Below are 20,174 nucleotides of genomic sequence, written 5' to 3' on the forward strand. Positions count from 1 at the left end.
TTTTGACTGACAACTCTGATTAAGCCTTAAGTTAGATCAAATCAAAGGGAAAACCGAAAGCAATGATTTGGGCAAAACCAAAAGACTAAAAACCAAGAAACACACTCAAAAACAAAAGAAAGGATGATGACGGCCTAAAAAATCAAGCATAGGCTTGACAAAAAGAAAAAAGAAAAAGACTTGAGGAAAGCCTTTAGGAAAAGAATTTGCTATGTGAATTGGAGTTGATTGATTGATCAATGTTAAACAAATTCAACTTAGAGAAATGTGAAACTAGTTTGAAAAAGTTTCGTATTGTTACTTGCATTTTGTGGTGACAAAATGCAGGACAACAATTGGCTCTATTTGGGGAATGTTACTCATTTGTTCTTGGAAACAAAAAGTGACATAGAATCCATTTCTCTAAGTGCCTTTATCCACTCCGTTGGGTAACAGAGTCAGACAACAAAAGAAAACAAAAGCTAAATTACACCTCAAAAACAAAAACTGTGTACAAGGGGTACTTATCGGATAATTACTGAAAGTAATGTTTCAGATGTCATCCACTGTAGGGAAGTGGCATTGGTGTTCCATCACGATATGCAAGCCAGAAGTTGTTTTTCCCCCGCAATTTGATGAATTGTAAAAGGTCCTCGCCAATGAGAATCAAACTTGCTATGCATTCCTTTTTGTTCTCGCCTTTTGTCCCAAACTAGAACAAGATCACCAATTTGAAATTCTCGATACTTGGTCTTTTTTGTCAAAAAGAACTTTGACTTGTTGCTGATGAGCAACAAGTGTGTCAACCTCTTCTTTCCTTCGTTCCTCCAATTGTTGAAGAAACATAATCCTCTTATCCAGTGCATTTGAATAAGTTTCATCCTCGATGGTTGTACCAACTTGAGAGTTGGAAGCTCTAATGTTATTGGAATCTCAGGATTAATCCCATATAGCAACTGAAAAGGTGACATTCCAATTGCTCACTTTGGAGTAATCCGATCTGCCCACAAAGCATCAAACAGAGCCTTCTGCCAGGTTCTTTGATTTGAATCAACCAACTTCTTAATGATAGTTACTAATTCTTGTTACTTGATTTTACTTGATCGTTGCCTTGTGGATAGTAATTAGATGCATGCGCCAAAGTTATCTTGTGATCGAAATAGAATTCAATGACCTCCTTGGAAGACAAAGCAATTGTATTATTTGCAACAATCTTATTTGAAACACCAAAACATGGAATGATATTTTGCTTCAGAAAGTCACAAATTATTTCAGATGTAGAATCTTTCACCGGAATTGCTTTGACCCACTTGGTGAAGTAATCTGTTACTGCTAAAATATGAGTATGACCCTTGCTTGAAGATGGATTAATAATACTAATAAAATTAATTTCCCATTGTTGAAATGGCTTATCCATCGTAACTGATTTTAATGGAAGAGCAACAAGTTTCTGCTTACCAACAAACTGCTGACATTATTCACATTTCTTTACCCACTGATAAGCATCCTAAAAAATTGTGAGTCAATGATACTGTGCTCTCAAAATCTTATGTGCAGTGACAAGTGCTGAGAAGTGTCCACCACATACTTGATTATGAAAAGAATTCAAAAGTCGTATTTGTTGACTTTTATCAACACATCTAAGGAATGTTCCATCCATTTTTTGCTTGTAAAGACCATTTTCCCAAAGAACAAAACTCAAAGCTTTTAATTTGAGAGTCCTTCGTTCATTGTATGTCAAATGTAGAGGACATTCACCATAGCTCAAATAGTACGCCATATCGGAGAACCAATCATCCGTAGTGCTAACGAACAAGACTGTAGGAAGAGAAGAAGAATTCTTATCTTCTACTTGCAAAGGTTCATTTTCAGCCATAAGTTGACAAAGTTCTTTACCACAAACTAACTTGGTAGGTCGTATTTCCATATCATACTCCTAAATCTTGGCTATCCAGTTTCCTCTTTTAGTACCAAAATCTTGCTGAGTCAGAATAGTCTTGACAGTCGTATCTAAAACTAGAGCAATGGTATGAGAATTTAAAATATAGAACCTAAAATGCTTTACTGCTTTGACAACAACATACTCATGTTTCTCCATTTGACTATATTTTAATTCATGAGCCTTCAGAGGACAACTCATGAATGAAATAGGTGATTCAATACCTTCATCATTTCTCTGCATCAGAATAGCAGAAAGAGCATGTTCTAAAGCATAATTGTACATAATAAAGCTTTTTGTATAATTAGAACATACAAACACAAGAGCATGTGCTATAGCATCCTTGATTTCAGCAAATTCTTTTCTTTCTTCTTGGTTCTAATGGAAAGCATTCTTTCCTTTCATCATTTCAACAATATGATGAGTCTGTTTAGCAAAATCAGGTACAAACCTTCTCAGAAAATTTACCTTTCCAAAGAAAGAATGAATTGTTGTTTTACTTGATGGTAAAGATAAACTTTGTATTGCTTGTACCCTTTTTGGATCAATCTTAATACCTTCTTTTGACACAATGTGTCCTAAAAGTTTTCCCTCCATCGAACCAAAAATTGATATTTTGGTATTCAAAGACACGCCATGCTGTCTGCATCTTTCTAGAACCTGTCGAAGATGAAAGAGATGATCTTTGACGTTTTTGGGAATAAATAGTTAAATCATCCAAGTATACAACTATACTGTCATTGATCAGATCATCAAAAGCAAGATCCATTGCTCGTTGAAAAGTTGCTCTAGCATTGATAAGACCAAAAGGTATCTGCCTATATGCAAAAGTTCTCCATGGGGTAGTAAATGTTGTCTTATATAGATCATCTTCATGAACCTCAATTTGATTATAACTTGAAAAACCATCTAACATAGTTAACATTTCGGAACCAGTAACAGCTTGTAAAACTTGGTCCATGACTGGCAATGGATAATTATCCTTGAGAGATGCCTGATTGAGATTACGAAAATCCACACATGCAAATCTTTGCATTCTTCTTTCTAACAGGAATTGTATTAACTACTTAAGACGAATGATGAATAGGAAAAATAATACCCACTTCAAGCATCCTTTAAATTTCAGCTAGAATGGTACTTGAAATCTTAGGATTGTATTGCCTATGTTTTTGGCAGAAAGGAACTGTGTCGAACTTAAGAGGAATATCATGTTGTACTTCTTTTGGAGGGAAATACTTGAGATCTTCATAAGAATAAGCTAAAACATCTTTGTATTTACGAAGCAAGGTGATAAACTTTTCCTTCTCTTCCTTCGTGCACCAATTACCAATGTTAACCAGCTTTGGGTCTTTTTCAGTTCCAATATTGTATTTCTCATACTGTTCTAGAGACCTTGTCCTTGTCTTTTGTTGCTCCTTAACATATCTATCATGCTTGTCAAAAAGCTTTTCCAAGGAAACCAAACCCTTTGGAATCTTATTTCCTTTAAGCTGAATAACTTCATCACCAATTTCAGGATCTATCTTAGAAATTACTTCATTTGAGACATTTTGACTTTCTTCAAAGTACATCTCATCAAAACCCTCCTTTGTTTCAAGAAAATTGATGATCTGAGTATCATCGTTAAACACTTGCCAATGTTCACAATTATCTAGAATACTTGGTCGATAAACCAATTGTATTTCATATATATTGTCTTCAAAATCTTGGTGTAGAAGTAACAGAGTGGCTGAAACAGCCAATGAATCAGCCCTAGCATTCAATTCTCTAGGAATTACTGAAATATTGAAAGCATTGAACAATTTGATGTAATCCCAAGCTAAATCACGGTAATGTCTAAGTCAATCATTTCTTGCTTGATATTGAACCTTGACTTGACATACTACCAACTTAGCATCTCCTTTTATATGCGAATTTTGAATTCCTCTAGCATGCGCCATGTTTGACCCCAATATCAAGGCTTCATATTTAGCTGTGTTATTGGTGCTAGGAAATTGCAATTTGTAAGAAAAAGGAAAAAATTCACCATCAGGTGAACTAAAGACAACTCCAGTGCCAGATCCCATAGAAGCACAACTACCATCAAATTCCATAATCCAAACAGTAGTAGAACTACTCGAACTTGCTCTAGAATCATTTAGAATGATTTTCCCTTCAAGAGAATTAGTGGAATCGCTTTCGGAAAGAATTTCTTCATCTTTTAAACAATCCATAGGATCATCTTCGAGCATAACTCCTTCCTTAGAAATAACATCTTCTTCTATGATTTCAACATCATCAACAAATCTTTCAGTGTTTGATAGTAATGAAGAACTTTCGGAATTAGTCCAATCTTTGGCAAATTCGGATACTTCCTCAGCATGTAGGTAATAATCACCCATTCCGGATGACTCAAAAAGAATTTGAGCATGTGGATTATTGGACTTGACTACCACATACTTTGTTTCTCTTTTAGGGTACAACTTCTGGATAACACCTTTAACTGGTATTCTGGCATCAGTCATATCCATATTGAGTTTTCCTCCTACGTCTCTGCAAAAATTGCAACCAAGTAACATACCATAAGAGGCTGGTACATCAGCAACTAAGACGGTCATCCTAATCTTTTTGTCTGGAAAAGACGCAAAGGCAAATTGAGCATCTTTGATTTGTCCTTTCAAGGGCACTTGTTTGTTTTCCATAGAATAATAGCCTGCAAAAAAAGATAGGTACCTATGGTTTGGGCAATGTTGCTTGTAGCATCAGATCGCTGCCTTCTAGATAGTATTCAACAGCTATAATATCCAGATCATGCCTCTTCAAATATAGTTTCAGGTTTGCAAGAATTCTTCAGTAAATTCTCTTGACCAATCAACACAATTACCTCCAGCAAATCAATCTCCTGAGACACAAAAAATACCGTAGAAGAGTAGCAAATTGTATACTTCAGCACAATTTGCAATTGCAATTTCTAGAAGAAATCTCAGAACTCAGAAACCCTCAAACAATGCTCAAGAAATTTAATATAATGATCAAGGATGCCTTTCTCATCAAATGAGAGCCATATTTATAATGCCTTTGTGCAACCTATCTTCTCCAACACACTTTTCATTTAGACATTGCTTTATAATATAAAGCACATTAATAATTATAAGTGTTTAATAATTATAAAGTCTCGTTATAAATGCAATAAATATGACTCTTCAAAGTAATCTCAACTTGAGCCCAAGATTGCAATAATAGGCAACCATCACTGCCAACACTCCCCTGCCAAGAATAGAAATTGGCCGAAAGAGATTTACTGAAAATAGTAAGTCTAAACATAGCAAATCTGCAATAAAGACACCCAAAACCAATTGTCAATTCATCAAGGTCGCAATGATGAGTTGACAAACTTAGGCTTTAGGAACTTGCTAAATTAGGGGCATTACAGATCGTCACTTTGGTTTTGCTAACGTTCACTTGCATCCCAAAATCATGGCAAAAGGTTTCAAGCATCTTCAAGTGTTCCTTCAGACCATTAGTTGTTGTAATAATTAAAATGAGATCATCTGCATGAAGGAGTAACTTTATTACATTTTGAGCCAGCTGAACTGATGTAGACGAAGGACTTCAAAATAGACAAATATGCAAAGAATCACAATGGTCTCATCAATGCAATGTATATGTATCCTTGGTGCTTATTCCTATACGCCTTGTCACTAGGTCTATTAGGAGCCCACACTTGTTATCATTGCCCTAATTCCATTCAAATTTTGACTAACCAAACGTTTTCCTTGCATTTGACCACAATCTAGAACATCACTCGCAATTAAACAACCCATATCATGCATCAACACATCAAACGCTCAATTCCAAGGACTGCAAATTTGTCTTTACATAGGTATAACAACAGTACACTTTCAACTTGGTTCATTTCCATACAAAAACAAGCCTGCTCAAGCCTTCCACAATGTATTTAGAGTCTACACAGCCAATGTTTCCAATGATCCAATGGAAGCAAAACATTATAAAATCAAACTCTCCCTTAGGGTTTTCTTAGGTCTGCAACTCCGTGACCGTGATTAACAGTAATGTATGACTTCTGCAAACAAGCAAATAACAACTTCTCCTTTTGAGGAATTATGGACAACATGTATACATAGTCCAGACCCTTCCACTAGTTTTTGTGAGTTTCCAATAGTGGAAGATCGAGTCACCAATTAAACATGGCCACTGAAAACCCTAGGTAGGGTCTAGAGCAATCGGAACAAAAATGGTGACTACTTAACCAAATCTCAGTGAAATTAAATGAAACCACTTGTAGATGGAAGGTAAGACAGAGCACCATACAGAACAAGTTTCTGTCTGAAATGCAGAAAAAAACACAGGAAAACAGGTTATTCAAATTTCAAAGTAAGTTTCTTTCATTCTGGACTCCAAAATTTCCCTTGTGATAATCAGACCTTTTACATCAATTTCTAACTCCCACAACTGATTACAACTGACTCCATCAAAAGTTGCACTTTTCATGACAAGTTTGCTACTTTTTTTTGCATGACAACTTTGCAAATTTTTTGTGACTTTGACAGTTTGTTCAATTTGTGACACAACCTCAGGCCCACATGGCCTAGATGGTCCAAAAAGACCTTATTGACACTAATCAACCTGAAATTAAGGTTGGAGAACAAATTCCAAACCTTAGAACCCAAAAAGGTTCACTTAGGAAATTCAAACTAGTTTTGGTGGGCAACCATGAAATTCGAGCTTCTAATTTATTCACCTAACGTAACCTACTGATGCAGATCTCAATGACTGCGCTGACAATCACATGAATGAAACATGAATAAAGTTGCAGCAACCATGGATGCTCCTGCAGCATATTCCCCAGAGGAAAGTAAGAACTTAGGGTCCACCTGTGGAAAGGGATTCAACTGTGCTTCCATGCTTGAGGGTGTCTGCCTCTGTCATCCATGTTGCATCCTCTGGAGGTAAGTGTTTCTGTTTGATCAAATACTGAAAATATTGTTGGCCCCTAGGCTTGTTGCTTGCCTGCTTGTCAAAATTGCATTGTTGCTGTGGTGGAGTGTTGTGTGGGAGATCATGAGCCCAAGAAACATCCCAGGGCTTCTGTATATCTGCTTTTCCAACATTCATCGCATCTCCTCTGTAAAGATTTGGGTCAGCAACATTGAACATGGACGAGATGCCAACTTCACTTGGCAACTCAATCTCATAGGCATGGTGAGAAAACTTCTGCTCAAACCTACAAAGACCTATCTTCTTCTTTTTCAGTTTAGTATACTCATCTCTGGGAAACCTTTCTTTTCTGAAATGTGCCATAACAAGATCCCTAATCTGAAAGTTAACCTTCTCATTTTAAAATCTGCCCTTTGTTTATATCTCTTGTTACTAGTTTGCAGCTATTTCTTCAATTGTTCATGGATCTCTTTCTTAACAATGGCAAATTGCTCACCCTCTGCACTTAGATTATCCATATCACTGATGTTTCTCAACTTTGCATACCATAAACTGCTTAAAATGGGCTCTTACCAATGCTTCTCTTCACCAAATGATTGTAGGCAAACTCTGCCAGAGGTAACATAAGATCCCATGATTAGGATGAGCCTTGGAAAATAATCTGAGAAGGTTAGCTAAGCTCCTATCAACCACCTCAGTTTAGCCATCAGTTTGAGGGTGGTAGGCAGAGCTAAAACTGAGATTGGTACCAAGTTTCCTCTACAATGTCCTCCAAAAATGTCCTATGAACTTGCTGTCCTTATCTGAAACAATGCTCAATTGAAAACCATGAAGTTTCAAAATCTCCTTAAAGAACAAACCTTCTATGTAGGAGGCATCATTGGTACTCTTACAAGGAATGAAGTGCCATTTTGGACACAACAACATAAACTGAATCAAGGCTCCTTTGTGTCTTCGGAATTCCATAACAAAATCTACACTAATAGATTCCCAAACCTATTTAGAACGGGTAAAGGTTTATATAACCCTACATTACTACTGCTTCCTTTGCTCTCTGACATGTCGTACACCTCTCCACAAACTTGCTCACTTCTATTTGCTTTCATTGTCCAAGGTGATGTAAAGTCCAAAATGACCTGCTCAACTTGCACAATGCTTTTCTTTGATAAGGTTTTCTGTCATTATACATATAGGCACAAAAAGTTGGCTTCCCTTGAACAACAAACCATCTTGAAGGGTGTCATCAAGCCAATTGTCATTGGTACTGTTATTAGGTTGCCTGCAATGCTCATAAATGTTCTTGAAACTGCACCAACTTCATACACACCCTTCAGCACATCCACATCCACACCCACACTTTGAAACTGAATTTCTTGGACTATTAGTGCTCTCCTACTTATGGCATCAACCACTTTATTGAACTGTCCTTTCGTGTTTGATGGAGAAGGTGAAGTTGTGAAGGTACTCCACCCACTTGACATGCCTTTTACTGAGTTTATGTTGACTATTTATGAGTTGGAGGGCATGACTCAATACTGCTATAATAGCATACCCACTTGCATCACACTCTGTTTGAAAGACCTTATTAAAATTAGGTAAAGCCAATATAGGTTTCTCTGCTACCCTTTATTTCAGATATTGAAAACTTTTAGCAGCTTGTTCAGTCCTAACATTTCCTTCTTTTCCCCCCTTTTATGGTATCTATAAATGGTGCGCACACATGACTGAAGTTTTTGATGAATTTCCTATAAAAATGTGCAAGTCCATGGAAACTTCTTACCTCTGCAACTGATTTGGGTGTAGGCCAACTCAAGATTGCTTCTACCTTGCTTGGATCCATCTGCAATGTCCCCTTTGTGACCACAAAACCAAGGACAATGATTCAATCTTCATAAACTCACACTTTTTTCAAATTTATTAGTAAGTTTTCCTCTTGTAATCTTCTCAAAACCAAATTGAAATGAGCACCTCATTTATAAGCCTTGTGAACACACTATTTGCATTTGAAAGACCAAATGGCATAAAAAGCCACTCATAGAGCCCCTCATTTATTTTTAAAGTTGTCTTCCACTCATCCTCTTGTCTGATCTTGATTTGGTGGCACCTATGCTTGAGATCTATTTTGGAAAAGTATCTTGCTCCACGTAGGCAGTCCATTAAGTCCTCTATTCCTAGAAATGGGAACCTATATCTGTCAGTAATTTAGTTTATGGCCCTAGAATCAGTACACATCCTCCACTCACCTCCTTTCTTCTTAAGATATTCTAATGTTTGTTTAATGGTCATCTTAGTTAGTCTTTAGTTTATTAAGGCAGTCTCTATTGTTGTCTTTAGTTCGTGATCTTTTTAGAAATATTGTCTTTGTAAATCTTTTTAACGAGCTTTCATCTTCTCTATTTAACATTTCAATGCAACAACATTGATTTACAATAACATGGTATCAAAGTGGGTTGATGGGATTTCATAAAATTTGGTGAATTTTTGAAGAAAAATTCTATCTTCTGATTTGAAATTATATCTAGAAATTTGTTTTCTGATTTTTTGAAATAAAAATCGTTGGAGGTATTTTATGAAAATGTTGTGGTTTGTCTTTGAAGATTTTTTGCTGAAAGTCGCAAGCCTAGTTGAGGGTTTTGACTGTGCGATTTCTTGATTTGAGCAAAAGTCTTTAATTTTTGAGGGTCGAATGTACTTGCATGTGCTTTTTGTGAGTTTCATGTTTTACCATGTGTGTTTTACCTTCTGAACTCCTGTGTTTTGCCACATGAAGGTTTATTTTGTGGGTTTATAATTTTTTCATAAAAATTATATAGTAGGTTTATAAGTTTTTCCTCAAAAATTATTTGATTTGTTTTCATAGTTTTCCCCTTGAAAATGTTTTGACTGGGTTTTTAATTTTAGCCTTAAAAATTATCTGGTGGGTTTGTAATTTTTTCCTCAAAAGTTAATTGGTGGTTTTATAAATTTTTCCTCAAAAACTATTTGTTGGGTTTTACCGCTTTTCGTAAAAAATGAAGCTTTGTATTATTTGATCTATGTCTCGGATTCTGTTGTTTGGGTTTGATTGAAAATTTCACCTCAAAATTGTGTCTGATTTATCTCCTAAAAAAATGTGGCTTTTTGCAATCTATTTTGGGGCATCATGCTCATTTGCAAAGTTTGGAAGGTTTGCTTATTTTCCCTCCAAATCGGGCTAGTTGTTCTCAGTGTTTTTCTTTGTCTCAAGGGAATAGAGCTCCATTAACCAACATTAGGTTGGATAATTTGTGATGATTTTTGGTTTGATGCTTTGTGATGATTTTTGATTAGATGTTTTGTTGATTTTGGGAGGGTCAGTGGCAGAGATAATGGTAGGCTGTTGTCTCTTTTTGCAAAACTTTTTGAAGAAGGGGGAACCCTTTTCTGTTCTTTTTTGGATGGATTTGGCTTCTTGGTCATTAACATTTTGCAGATCTATGAAGGGTCTCAGTATTTGAAGAATTTGTGACCAATAGACAATAGTTAGATGATGACCATTAAGGGAGGGTATTAGACTATTGTAATGTTCGTTAATGGTCATCTTAGTTAGTCTTTAGTTTATTAATATAGTTTCTATTTTTGTCTTTAGTTTGTGATTGTTTCTTTTTTAAGATGCATTGTGTTTGTAAATATTTATAAGGAGCTTTCATCTCCTCTTTTCAATGCAACAACGACAACAATATCAGTTTACTATGACATTTTTTTAGGTGCCAAAATAGTTGAAACCACACAAAGTGCTAAGGCTTTCCTTGATTAACCCCTTTGCAAGTAACTCTTGCACTTGTTTTCTAATTTCTTCATTATGCTGTGGTGTCATTTTGTAGGCTGCTTTGTTAGGTAAGCTGACCTTTGGTAAGAAGTCAATGTGATGACTGATGTCTCTCATTGGTGGCAAGGTACTTGGAAGCTCATCTACAACTACATTCTCATATTCCTGTAGCAATTGTTTGATCTCCATGGGCAACTCTTCAATCTTTGTTGCTGTCATAACAGTCTGATATCTGATCTTGATTGCAAAGCCCATCTTTTACTCCTCCATGGTGTTAATGGACCCTTTCTTTTCTACCAACATCACACTTGATCCCATATTTTGGTCCTTTTCTTCCTCCTTCAATGGTGCTAAGGTATAGGAGACTCTGTCCTTTAGACATATACATTCTTCCTACCATCATGCATTGTCGTTCTATCACATTGCCATGGCCTACCAAGTAGCATACGGCACACATCCATAGTAACGGTGTTACAATATATGGCACTCTGCCCAGCATTGCTCATTGACTAACACCGTCTACGCTTTATTCAACCATGAGACTTTGTAAGGTGTAGCACGTGATAACCTTTTCAATTTCAACTTTTCTACCATCTCAATTGGAACTAAGTTATTATTGCTACCAAAATCAATGACAACTTGGCAACATTTACCTTGGCATTTACAAATAGTGTTGAATAGAGACTTTCTTTGTGATGGCTCCTTCATGGGAACCTTGATCAATGTTTTTGTAACAAAGACTCCCCACTTTTGGCTCCTCTTTTTGTGGTGAAGAGTTGACACTTTCAGCCTCTCCTCTTTGAGCAACTTGATTCCTTTTTTCATTTCTAAAAGAGGTAGTTGATTGTTCTTTCGGGCACTCCCAAGCTTGATGACCTGCAAAATTATTGCACTTGTAACACTTCCATGTAAAGCCATTGGATCCCCCTCTTTGTCCAAATATGCCTCTTGAACTAGACCTTCTTCCTTTAAAACCTCCTCTTGAACTTGAGGCTTGTTCTTGTGAGGTACTTTCTTCACCTTGGCTTCTTTGTTACTGCTCTCTTCCACTACACGATCCTCTTCCTCTAAAAGTCCTTCCCTTCCCTTACATTTGTTTTTGTTTTCTTGTCTTCTTATCAACTTATCTTCATCCTTCATGTTTAGTTGATGGCATTCTTTAAGTGTTCTAGGGCTTGTGAGACTCAACTCATCTTGTAGACTATACTTCAGCCCATTAAGGTATTGTGCAACCTTGTAAACATCGTCCTCCATATGACTTGATCTAATGCTCAATTTGTAGAACTCTTCGATGTAGTCCTTCACATCCATGTCCTTTTGTTTCAAGTTTTGTGTCTTCCAATACAATTGTGTGGTTTAGTCACTAGGCAAGAATTCACCTAATTTTGGCAACCATCCTGTACCAAGAAGTGATCTTGGCTTTGCCTTTCTTTTTTCTTTTGTCTTGTACAAAATCCCACCGTAAGGATGCATGAGCTTTCAACTTAGTTCTAGCCAACTTCACCTACTGCTCTTCAGGTAGCTCCTCAAGCCCACATTACTTGTCTACTCCCCCTATCGAATGAAGGAGTTCTTCGCCATTCAAACTACCTGCATGCATTGGAAGTTCCATCTTTACCTTGGGTCCTTCACTCTTGATAACCTTCAACAATATTTCCAACCATAGTTCTTCAACATCTCTTCTTGGAGTGGATTTGCATTAACCACCCCTGCTTCTTGGTCACTCATGTCTCCTGTGACCACTTCTCTTCTTTGGTTGGCTTCTACTACACGAGTCTTGCTTTCAGGCTAATCTTCATCTCTCTCATTTCCCTAGAAAGGGCATCTCCCAGTTGTGCAGCTACTCTTTCTACCACCCTTTCAATCGCACTGACTCTTGGAGGCATCTTCCCTTGCTTGATTGTTGATCCTGATTGTCTTTAGTGTCTTTATTGGCTCTAATACCAAAAATGATGTAGAGGAAGGACTAAAAACCAAACATATACACAAAGGATCACAATGGTTCTCATCAATGCAACTTAGATGCATCCGAGGCAATCAATGTGTTTGACTTATAAACTACACAGTTAAATCCTGATAGCAATATCACAATTTCTTGACACCTTGTCACTAAGTCTATCAGGAGCTTACACTTGTTATCGTTGCCTAATTCTATTCAAATCTTGATGTATACAACCTTTTCCTTGCATTTGACAAGCTTCCAGAATTAAACAACCCATATTATGCATTAACACATCAAACCCTCAATTCCTAGTACTGAAAATTTGTCTTTACATAGGCATAACAGTAGTACTTTTTTCAACTTGATATTTCTATACAAAAACAGACCTGTTCACGCCTTACACAATGTATTTAGAGTCTGCACAACCAATACTTCCACTTATCAAACCAAAGCAAAACCCTATAAAATCAAACTCTCCCTTAGTTTTTTCTTAGGTCTGCAAGTCTGTGACCATGATTAACAGTCATGCATAACTTCTACAAACAAGCAAATATCAGCTTCTCTCCTTTTTGGGAATTATGGACAAATGTATACAGACCCCCACAGGTTTTCATGAGTTTCCAATGCTGGAAGGTCAAGTTATCAATTAAAAATGGCTACTGGAAACCCTGGGTAGGGTTTAGAGCAGTCATAAGAAGAATGGCCATAACCAATATTCAATGCATTTAAATGAAACCATTTGCAAATGGAAGGTAGGACAGATCACTATCTCTCCCACATGAGTGTAGAGTTGTACTTAGCTCGTACAGACCATACAAATTGAGTTCAAGTCTGAAATGCAGAAAAAAAGCACACAGGAAAACAAGTTATTCAATTTTCAAAACAAGTTTCTTTCATTCATAACTTGTCCAAAATCCTCCTCCATGTAAAAATCTTCTATGCATTGCTCAATTGAGTGGAAGAATGTCTATGTTCATTTTTGATTTAAGCATTAGCAGGAATCAAAGTTATTCCATCACATTTAGGGGAGAAGGATCAGCATCACATATCTTATTGTATCAGATATTTGGATCAATTCAATCATAAGTATTACTATGCATTGAATTCTTTGAATCGTAGAGTTGCATTATTAGCTCATGCCGTATTGGTAGACATGCTCTGCATAGGAATGATATGTGAATTATCTATGGTAAATGAAACAGTAGTTTCATTGTGTATACTGTTTCATTGTGTTAACTGAAGTGAATTCAGTAGGCCTTTCATGACTCTGTAAATCAGTATGGGATTGCATATCATATAGTCTGCAATACTATAAATCTGCATGTATAAATGATTTGGAACGCTTTAATGAAGACTTATATCATCAATCTTGTGGTCTTTCAGATGTGAACTCTGACTTTGGAATATGAATCTGCATTTTTAAAAAATTGGTAATAGATAATTTTTATTTAACTTGAAATAAAATTACATCTTAAGAAAAGTTCTAAAGCCAGTGGCCATCTGATTCAGTTACCCCTATAAAACACCCCAATCGACCATTAACAGCTAACTGTAACAGTAGAAGTAAGACCATGAGAAGTAACCCTACAAAAAGAACATTTACAGTCATGCCTGGATTCGAAGAGTATGTCCACTTATCTGCTAATTATCTCGAGCAGACAAACCAGACTATTAGAAACAAAACGAAACTCACCCAATCTCCCTAAACTTCATTACAAACCTAGTGTGAATGTAGTGATTGGCATCCAGCCACACCAGCAGACTACGGGGGTGTTACACATTTTCAAACAAAAAACCACAACACAAAAACCATTTATGCACAAAATCGCAGCAGAAGGTATAAACACCAGAGAACATGCTCATAAATTGAGCAGAAAAAAATTAGCTGAGACAATGTGACACCATGCTTTGAATTTTTTTGCGCAGCAGAGCATTGATCCTAGCTTCAGAAATATCCTCCTCCTCACTTCCAGCCTCCGTGCGCAAGTGTCTCTTTTCTTGAAGCTGAGCCTCATCTTCTGCTGTCCAGCCTGACTGAGCCTTCATTGTTGCAATGTCCTCGTATAAAATTTGGATCACCACCACAATTTTAGAAGGTACCACCCTTTCCTAGCCATCCAAAACAGTTTGTTCCTGAATTATTCTTCAAACCACCACAGAAAGGGTGTGTACTTAGTGCCAGGGATCTTTTCTAACCCACTGTGTTTCTCATAAAGGTTTATCCAATGTCCAGGGATTGAGGAAGCCAAAATCCCCTCCATTCCTCCTTCTCGGGGCACCAATTTTTCTATCAGAAAGCAGACAATTCCTTGCCTTCACCCAATTGCAGAGCCCATGCCATTAACATGCAACAAATGTCCGTGTTTATCCTGTGATGGTTTTCAACTTGACAAAATATCTCACCCAGCAGAACATCCACACTTCCTGTTAATTTGAGATCTACAAAATTGAACAATTTGTCCATTCGGACTTTCTTGCTATGCCTATGGAAGGGATTTTGCTGTTTGGTGCAAGTTAGGTTAAAGCCGATTCCATTCCTTCACTTCCAGTCTTTTAAAACACAAATTGAGCTTGTCAATGTTAAGCACTCTAGTTTTAAGGTTGAGGGCACATACACTGAGCGGTTATTATAAGTGCCAATTTGATCATTCGTAAATACTAGTCAATTCTAGCACACCTCACACATGACTCCCATCACTTTAGCGCCATTGCCTGTATGTTGCATTTATGAGCAAAGAAGGTGGTGGCCAAATTAAGGACTGGAATGAATGTTTCATTCATTAATCCTTACATCTTGAAAATCTGAGTACAGTTTCATACAGTTTGAAGCTCAATGCCCAATTGGACATGGCTTATGGCTTCTTTATTACCTTCTCTTGACATGTATTAATATGAAATCCTCTAAAGTGACCAATTCTGCATTAATTTGATCTATGTAAGTCTGTAAATGCCAAGCCGTTATGTCCTTTTTGATGATTTCATTAATGATAACGTGTGTCCCCTTCTACATGCAGTCTCTTGACCCCTAGCTTCTTGGATGCTTGGATTGCCAATAGAGCAGCTTCAGCTTCCGCCACGTTGTTTGTGTCATCCACAAGATGTTTTCCTCTGCATGCTAGTGGTCTCCGTTTGAATCTCAAATCATAAATCTCGTCCCTGAAGGACCAGGGTTACCCTTTGAGGCACCATCGAAATTGCATTTCCATCATCCTTCGCTAGGATCTTCCCAAATAACATCAATCCTCGAGGGAAGGGATGGATTAAACACTGAACACCCATTCACGGATGTGAATCTGCATATAATTTATATCATCCATTTATCCCAGACTAATTTGCTACCAGATTGAAACAGTTTACAGTCAACAATACTCAGGGGAACTCAGTGGTCAGGCTGTCTCATTTGCTTAATAGTACTCGTTAATTACCAAATCATGTTTGATAAGTTAATAGTGAACAATACTGTAATAATCGGAAGTGCTAAATAATTCTTTTATTATGTAACCCTAAGTCATCTTTCAATTATGATAGAATGCCATTTATTGAAACATAGAAGCTCCTATTTGACTGTAATGGATCATACTTAATCAATTAAGTCTCAAAACAAGATATGAAAAGTAGTAGAAGTTGGGAAGTGTTCCATCTCTTATCCTGGGAAGGGAAAATAGAAGGGAATAAATAATGTCAATCATACTTAATGATTTATAACAGCTGAGAACTGTTTGGAAGGAACTCCCCTTAGTTTGGTCAAGAACAATTAAGAACCATATATGTTCTGCAAATGCCAGTGAATCACCACTCTTAAGGTCATAGGATCATTATTGCCTAATTGGACTGTAAGTCCGTCAAAGGTCAATGAGAAGAAAGAGTCGTAAGGATTCAATTATACGAGCAAGGTGGTGATAATGACAGCACAAAGAACAGTGCTTGCATTTGTAAACATTGGCCAAGGTGATGCTACACAATAGCATGTGATGACCAGTCTCATTAACCAGAGCTACATGTCTAGTCATGGGACGTCATTCTCATAGGTGAGAAAGTCTATAGGGTGTGACTGACTAAGATTGTATCTCTGGCATTGGCAATGCTCTATGGGACATACTTTACTATTCTTTTCTTTTAGTTCATCATAATTATGCCCAAAAGTCACTTAATGCTGGTATCTATACACTGTTCTGAATTATCAGGCATAATTTCATCACTGGAACAGAAGAAATTTTGGGCAAGCATGAAAATGTGGTCAGCTGTGTTGAATTTTCACAGTCTACAGGTATGCAAAATGTCTTAGTTTCTATTTGTTTATGATTTTGCTGGTTTATTAGAGATAGTGTAGTTAAATAAGCTATTAGTTTTCTATATTTAAACTCTATGGAGCCGATTCAGTTGAACTTAAGTGACACAAAGTAGATCTTACTGCCAAAAGTGTATTCTCACCGCAAGAAAGAAGTTGAATCCCTAACAACTTTCAGTTTGTTCTTTCTATTTATCTTTTGACCATATTCATATACAGGAATTACTATAAATATCTGTAATTATTTGGGATTTGAAATAAATTAAACTGTGCTTTCTGATCTAGGTCACATAATGACTGGAAGTTGGGATAAGACGTTAAAGTTTTGGGACGCTCGTGCAAATGGAAGAGTGTCATCTAACAAACATGTGCAACATGGTGCAGTGATATGTATGTCACTTTTTGGCAACCATCTGGTGGTGGCCAGTGACACGGTGGCAATAAATATTTATGACCTTCGAAATATGTCAGGGCCGATGCAAGAAAGAGAGTCACCTTTGAAATATAATACTAACTGTGTTTGTTGCTATCAGGATAAATCAGGTAACATTCTATGCTTGAATATGGATTTTTGCAATATCATTAATTGTCTTGGTTCAGTTCAAATGCTTATTTTTTGTTGTTTTCAATCTTTAGTTTAAGGAACTTGGGGAAGTGATTGGATTTTAAACTTTTAAGTTTAGTAGAGAATGAAATTCAGGTTTCAGACAGAAAACTAAATATGTGCACATATATGAAAGCACATGATAATTTAACCACAGGACATTTCTGTTCAGCATTTAGTTTGATAATACACGAGACAAAGAAACGTCATATAGTAATATGGGCTTATGCTCTTTTACAGAAGCGTACATAGAACACTCTTTGATCCTTCTTTTAGAAAAAAGAAAAGAAATGATGAAGTGATGGCTGGCAAATTTATAATAATGGCATAAGTGCAACATTAAAAATTAGGTTCTAAAAGTTATTGTAATAAACAAGTCATTAGTTCTTATAATTTATTTGGTCGTAGCCAATTCTCTAAAAGAACAATTGGATATGTGACAGAACAATATGATATATTTTTTTGACACTTCTTCCATTTAATAATCAGAAAGAGAACATGTGTATTCCATTTCGCATAGTTGTTGTGTTTATTTGAGTTTCAGGGATGGGTTTTTGAGGATGGGGCATGGCTATTAAAATAATAATAATATATTCAAGAATAATATCTGAGTTTTGAAATTGTAACAAATTCATGCATCTAATTCTTAGGGATTTGGGTCGGATTCTTTAGAGTTGCCCATTCTTTCTCAGGGTTGTTGATTGTGAAGGGTGTTGAAGGGATGCTGATTTTTAGTTTGATATCCTTGAGACAGCTATAGGGGAGATTGGGCCATAAAATGTGGTCCAAGTGGTGATTGATGCAACACCTGTATGTAAAGCTGCAAGGATGCTTATTGAATTGACATATAAACATATTCGATGGACTCCATGTTTTGTGCATACCATGAACAATGCATTCAAGGACATGGGGAAGATTGACTAGATTAAGGGAGTGACCAACGATGCTATAGATGTGCAAATGTATATCTACAACCACCACACTTCACATGCACTTTTCTGCAGCTTCGCTAAGGAGTTCTTGAAACTAGTTGAAACCAAATATGCATCTTGTTTCATTCTTTTTGAGAGAATGATTGAGTTGTTGGAGCCATTGCAACTCATGGTTATGATATAGCAGGGGAGGAGGGTGAAGGATATAGTGAAGAGTGATGTATTTTGGAGTGATGCAAAATACATAGTCTCTATCATCACTCTAGTTTTGGAGTTCATCAGATATGGGGATAGGGATGTGCCTAGCCTTGGAGTGGTGTACTCCAATTTAGCATTATACAATGAGCACATTCGGCCTATCATTCAGTGCAAATAGGACAGCCAAAACACTCCCCTACCCATGGCTGCTTATGCATTAAATCCAAAGTAGTACATGCATAGGCTTGGTAGAGTTACACCGATTCAAGATGAAGAGGTGATTCATATCATGCTACTTATTTTAATCATCTTTTTGTCTTTTACATCTTGATACCTGAATCTTTTCATAAATAACATCTTTTATTTGCCAATTATTTGAATTTTTAGGTGAAGGAGGGGTTCTTCAAGTGCATTGATAGGATGTATGGCTTTGAGATTGCTGGGAAGGTTTGTACTTTGTCATGTTCCCCCACCTGCTCTGACCAACTCAGCCACGCACAACCTATCTTGCATCCCGATAGGCTAAAAGTGCATATTAATGGGATGACGCGTGGGCCATGTCTAGTATGTAATTCTTGAAACTGATGTTGACGCTGTCCCTTTTTGCCAATTACGCCTTTGCCGGATGGTGACCCCGCAACCTTGTGTATTGGTTAGTAACGACTCATTGGTTTCCATAATTGATTCATAAAAGTCCTTGCAACAATGCCTTGAATGCTCTCCATAACGTCGTTTGCTACAACTAATATAGTCATGCTTGTGCGTAACGATAGAGGGAGTCGGTTGGGAATTTCTATAGAGAAGTTGAGAGAGGATTTTTTTTGAACAAAAGGAATTTGGGAGCAAGTTGTAATGTCCCCACTATTAGGGTTAGTTTGGGACAAGTAATTCCTGCAAAATAATGGTTATAATTTCAACAATAACAAAACTAACTATATTACTCTACCCTCTAATTTAACTCCAATCTTAAGGACATCTCCAAGTCGGGCTTCCTAGGTCATAGCTACCTTGCCATCTTCCCGGGAGCACACCCCTTAAGATTCTTCTTGGACAGGCATCCTCTATCCAAGGCTACTCACATATGCATATGTTGACAACATTAGAATATTTTGGCACAACGATTATTGGCTATGGTGGACAATGGAGATCTTAATATCTCCATGCTCCATGCTTCAATATCAATTCTTGGCCATGACAGACAACGGAGATTTTAATATCTCACATGCTCCATGCTTCGAGTTCACATTGATTCTCAGCCATGGCGGACAATGGAGATCTTAATATCTCACATGCTCCATTCTTCAAGTTCACATTGATTCTAGGCCATGGCGGACGATGGAGATCTTAATATCTCACATGCTCCATGCTTTGAGTCTCATTAATATCCATGGTGCTAACCCCATAGGTTAACACAATATTATCCACAAGTATGATCCATTGATATAAATAAAGTCATAAACATAATTAAATAAATATAATCCGTAAACATATCTTTCTTACCTTCTTCTTTTCTTAGTCCATGTGGCTCTATCCTTAGTTGACCCTTCAATGAATTACTCCTAAATTA

At 36.8% G+C, this 20,174-nt stretch overlaps 1 protein-coding gene across 4 annotated transcripts in view; it reads left to right on the top strand.

Moving 5' to 3' along the window:
- The window catches only part of LOC149568190 (mitotic checkpoint protein BUB3.1-like), a 92,919-nt gene that overhangs the window by 17,519 nt on the left and 55,226 nt on the right, over window positions 1-20,174 (top strand). For all 4 annotated transcript variants that reach the window (XR_016362519.1, XR_016362520.1, XM_089821194.1 and 1 more), the window contains exons 3-4: window positions 16,770-16,852; window positions 17,159-17,416. Coding sequence is in view for 2 of the 4 variants with exons in the window: in XM_089821194.1 (XP_089677320.1) it covers window positions 16,770-16,852; window positions 17,159-17,416 (341 nt within the window). In the remaining 2 variants the exon portion in view is untranslated. The remainder of the gene's footprint in view (window positions 1-16,769; window positions 16,853-17,158; window positions 17,417-20,174) is intronic.

This window comes from Cupressus sempervirens, chromosome 3 (genome assembly GCF_028749045.1).
Source record: "Cupressus sempervirens isolate cs-2001-9-10 chromosome 3, ASM2874904v1, whole genome shotgun sequence".
NCBI lineage: Eukaryota > Viridiplantae > Streptophyta > Pinopsida > Cupressales > Cupressaceae > Cupressus > Cupressus sempervirens.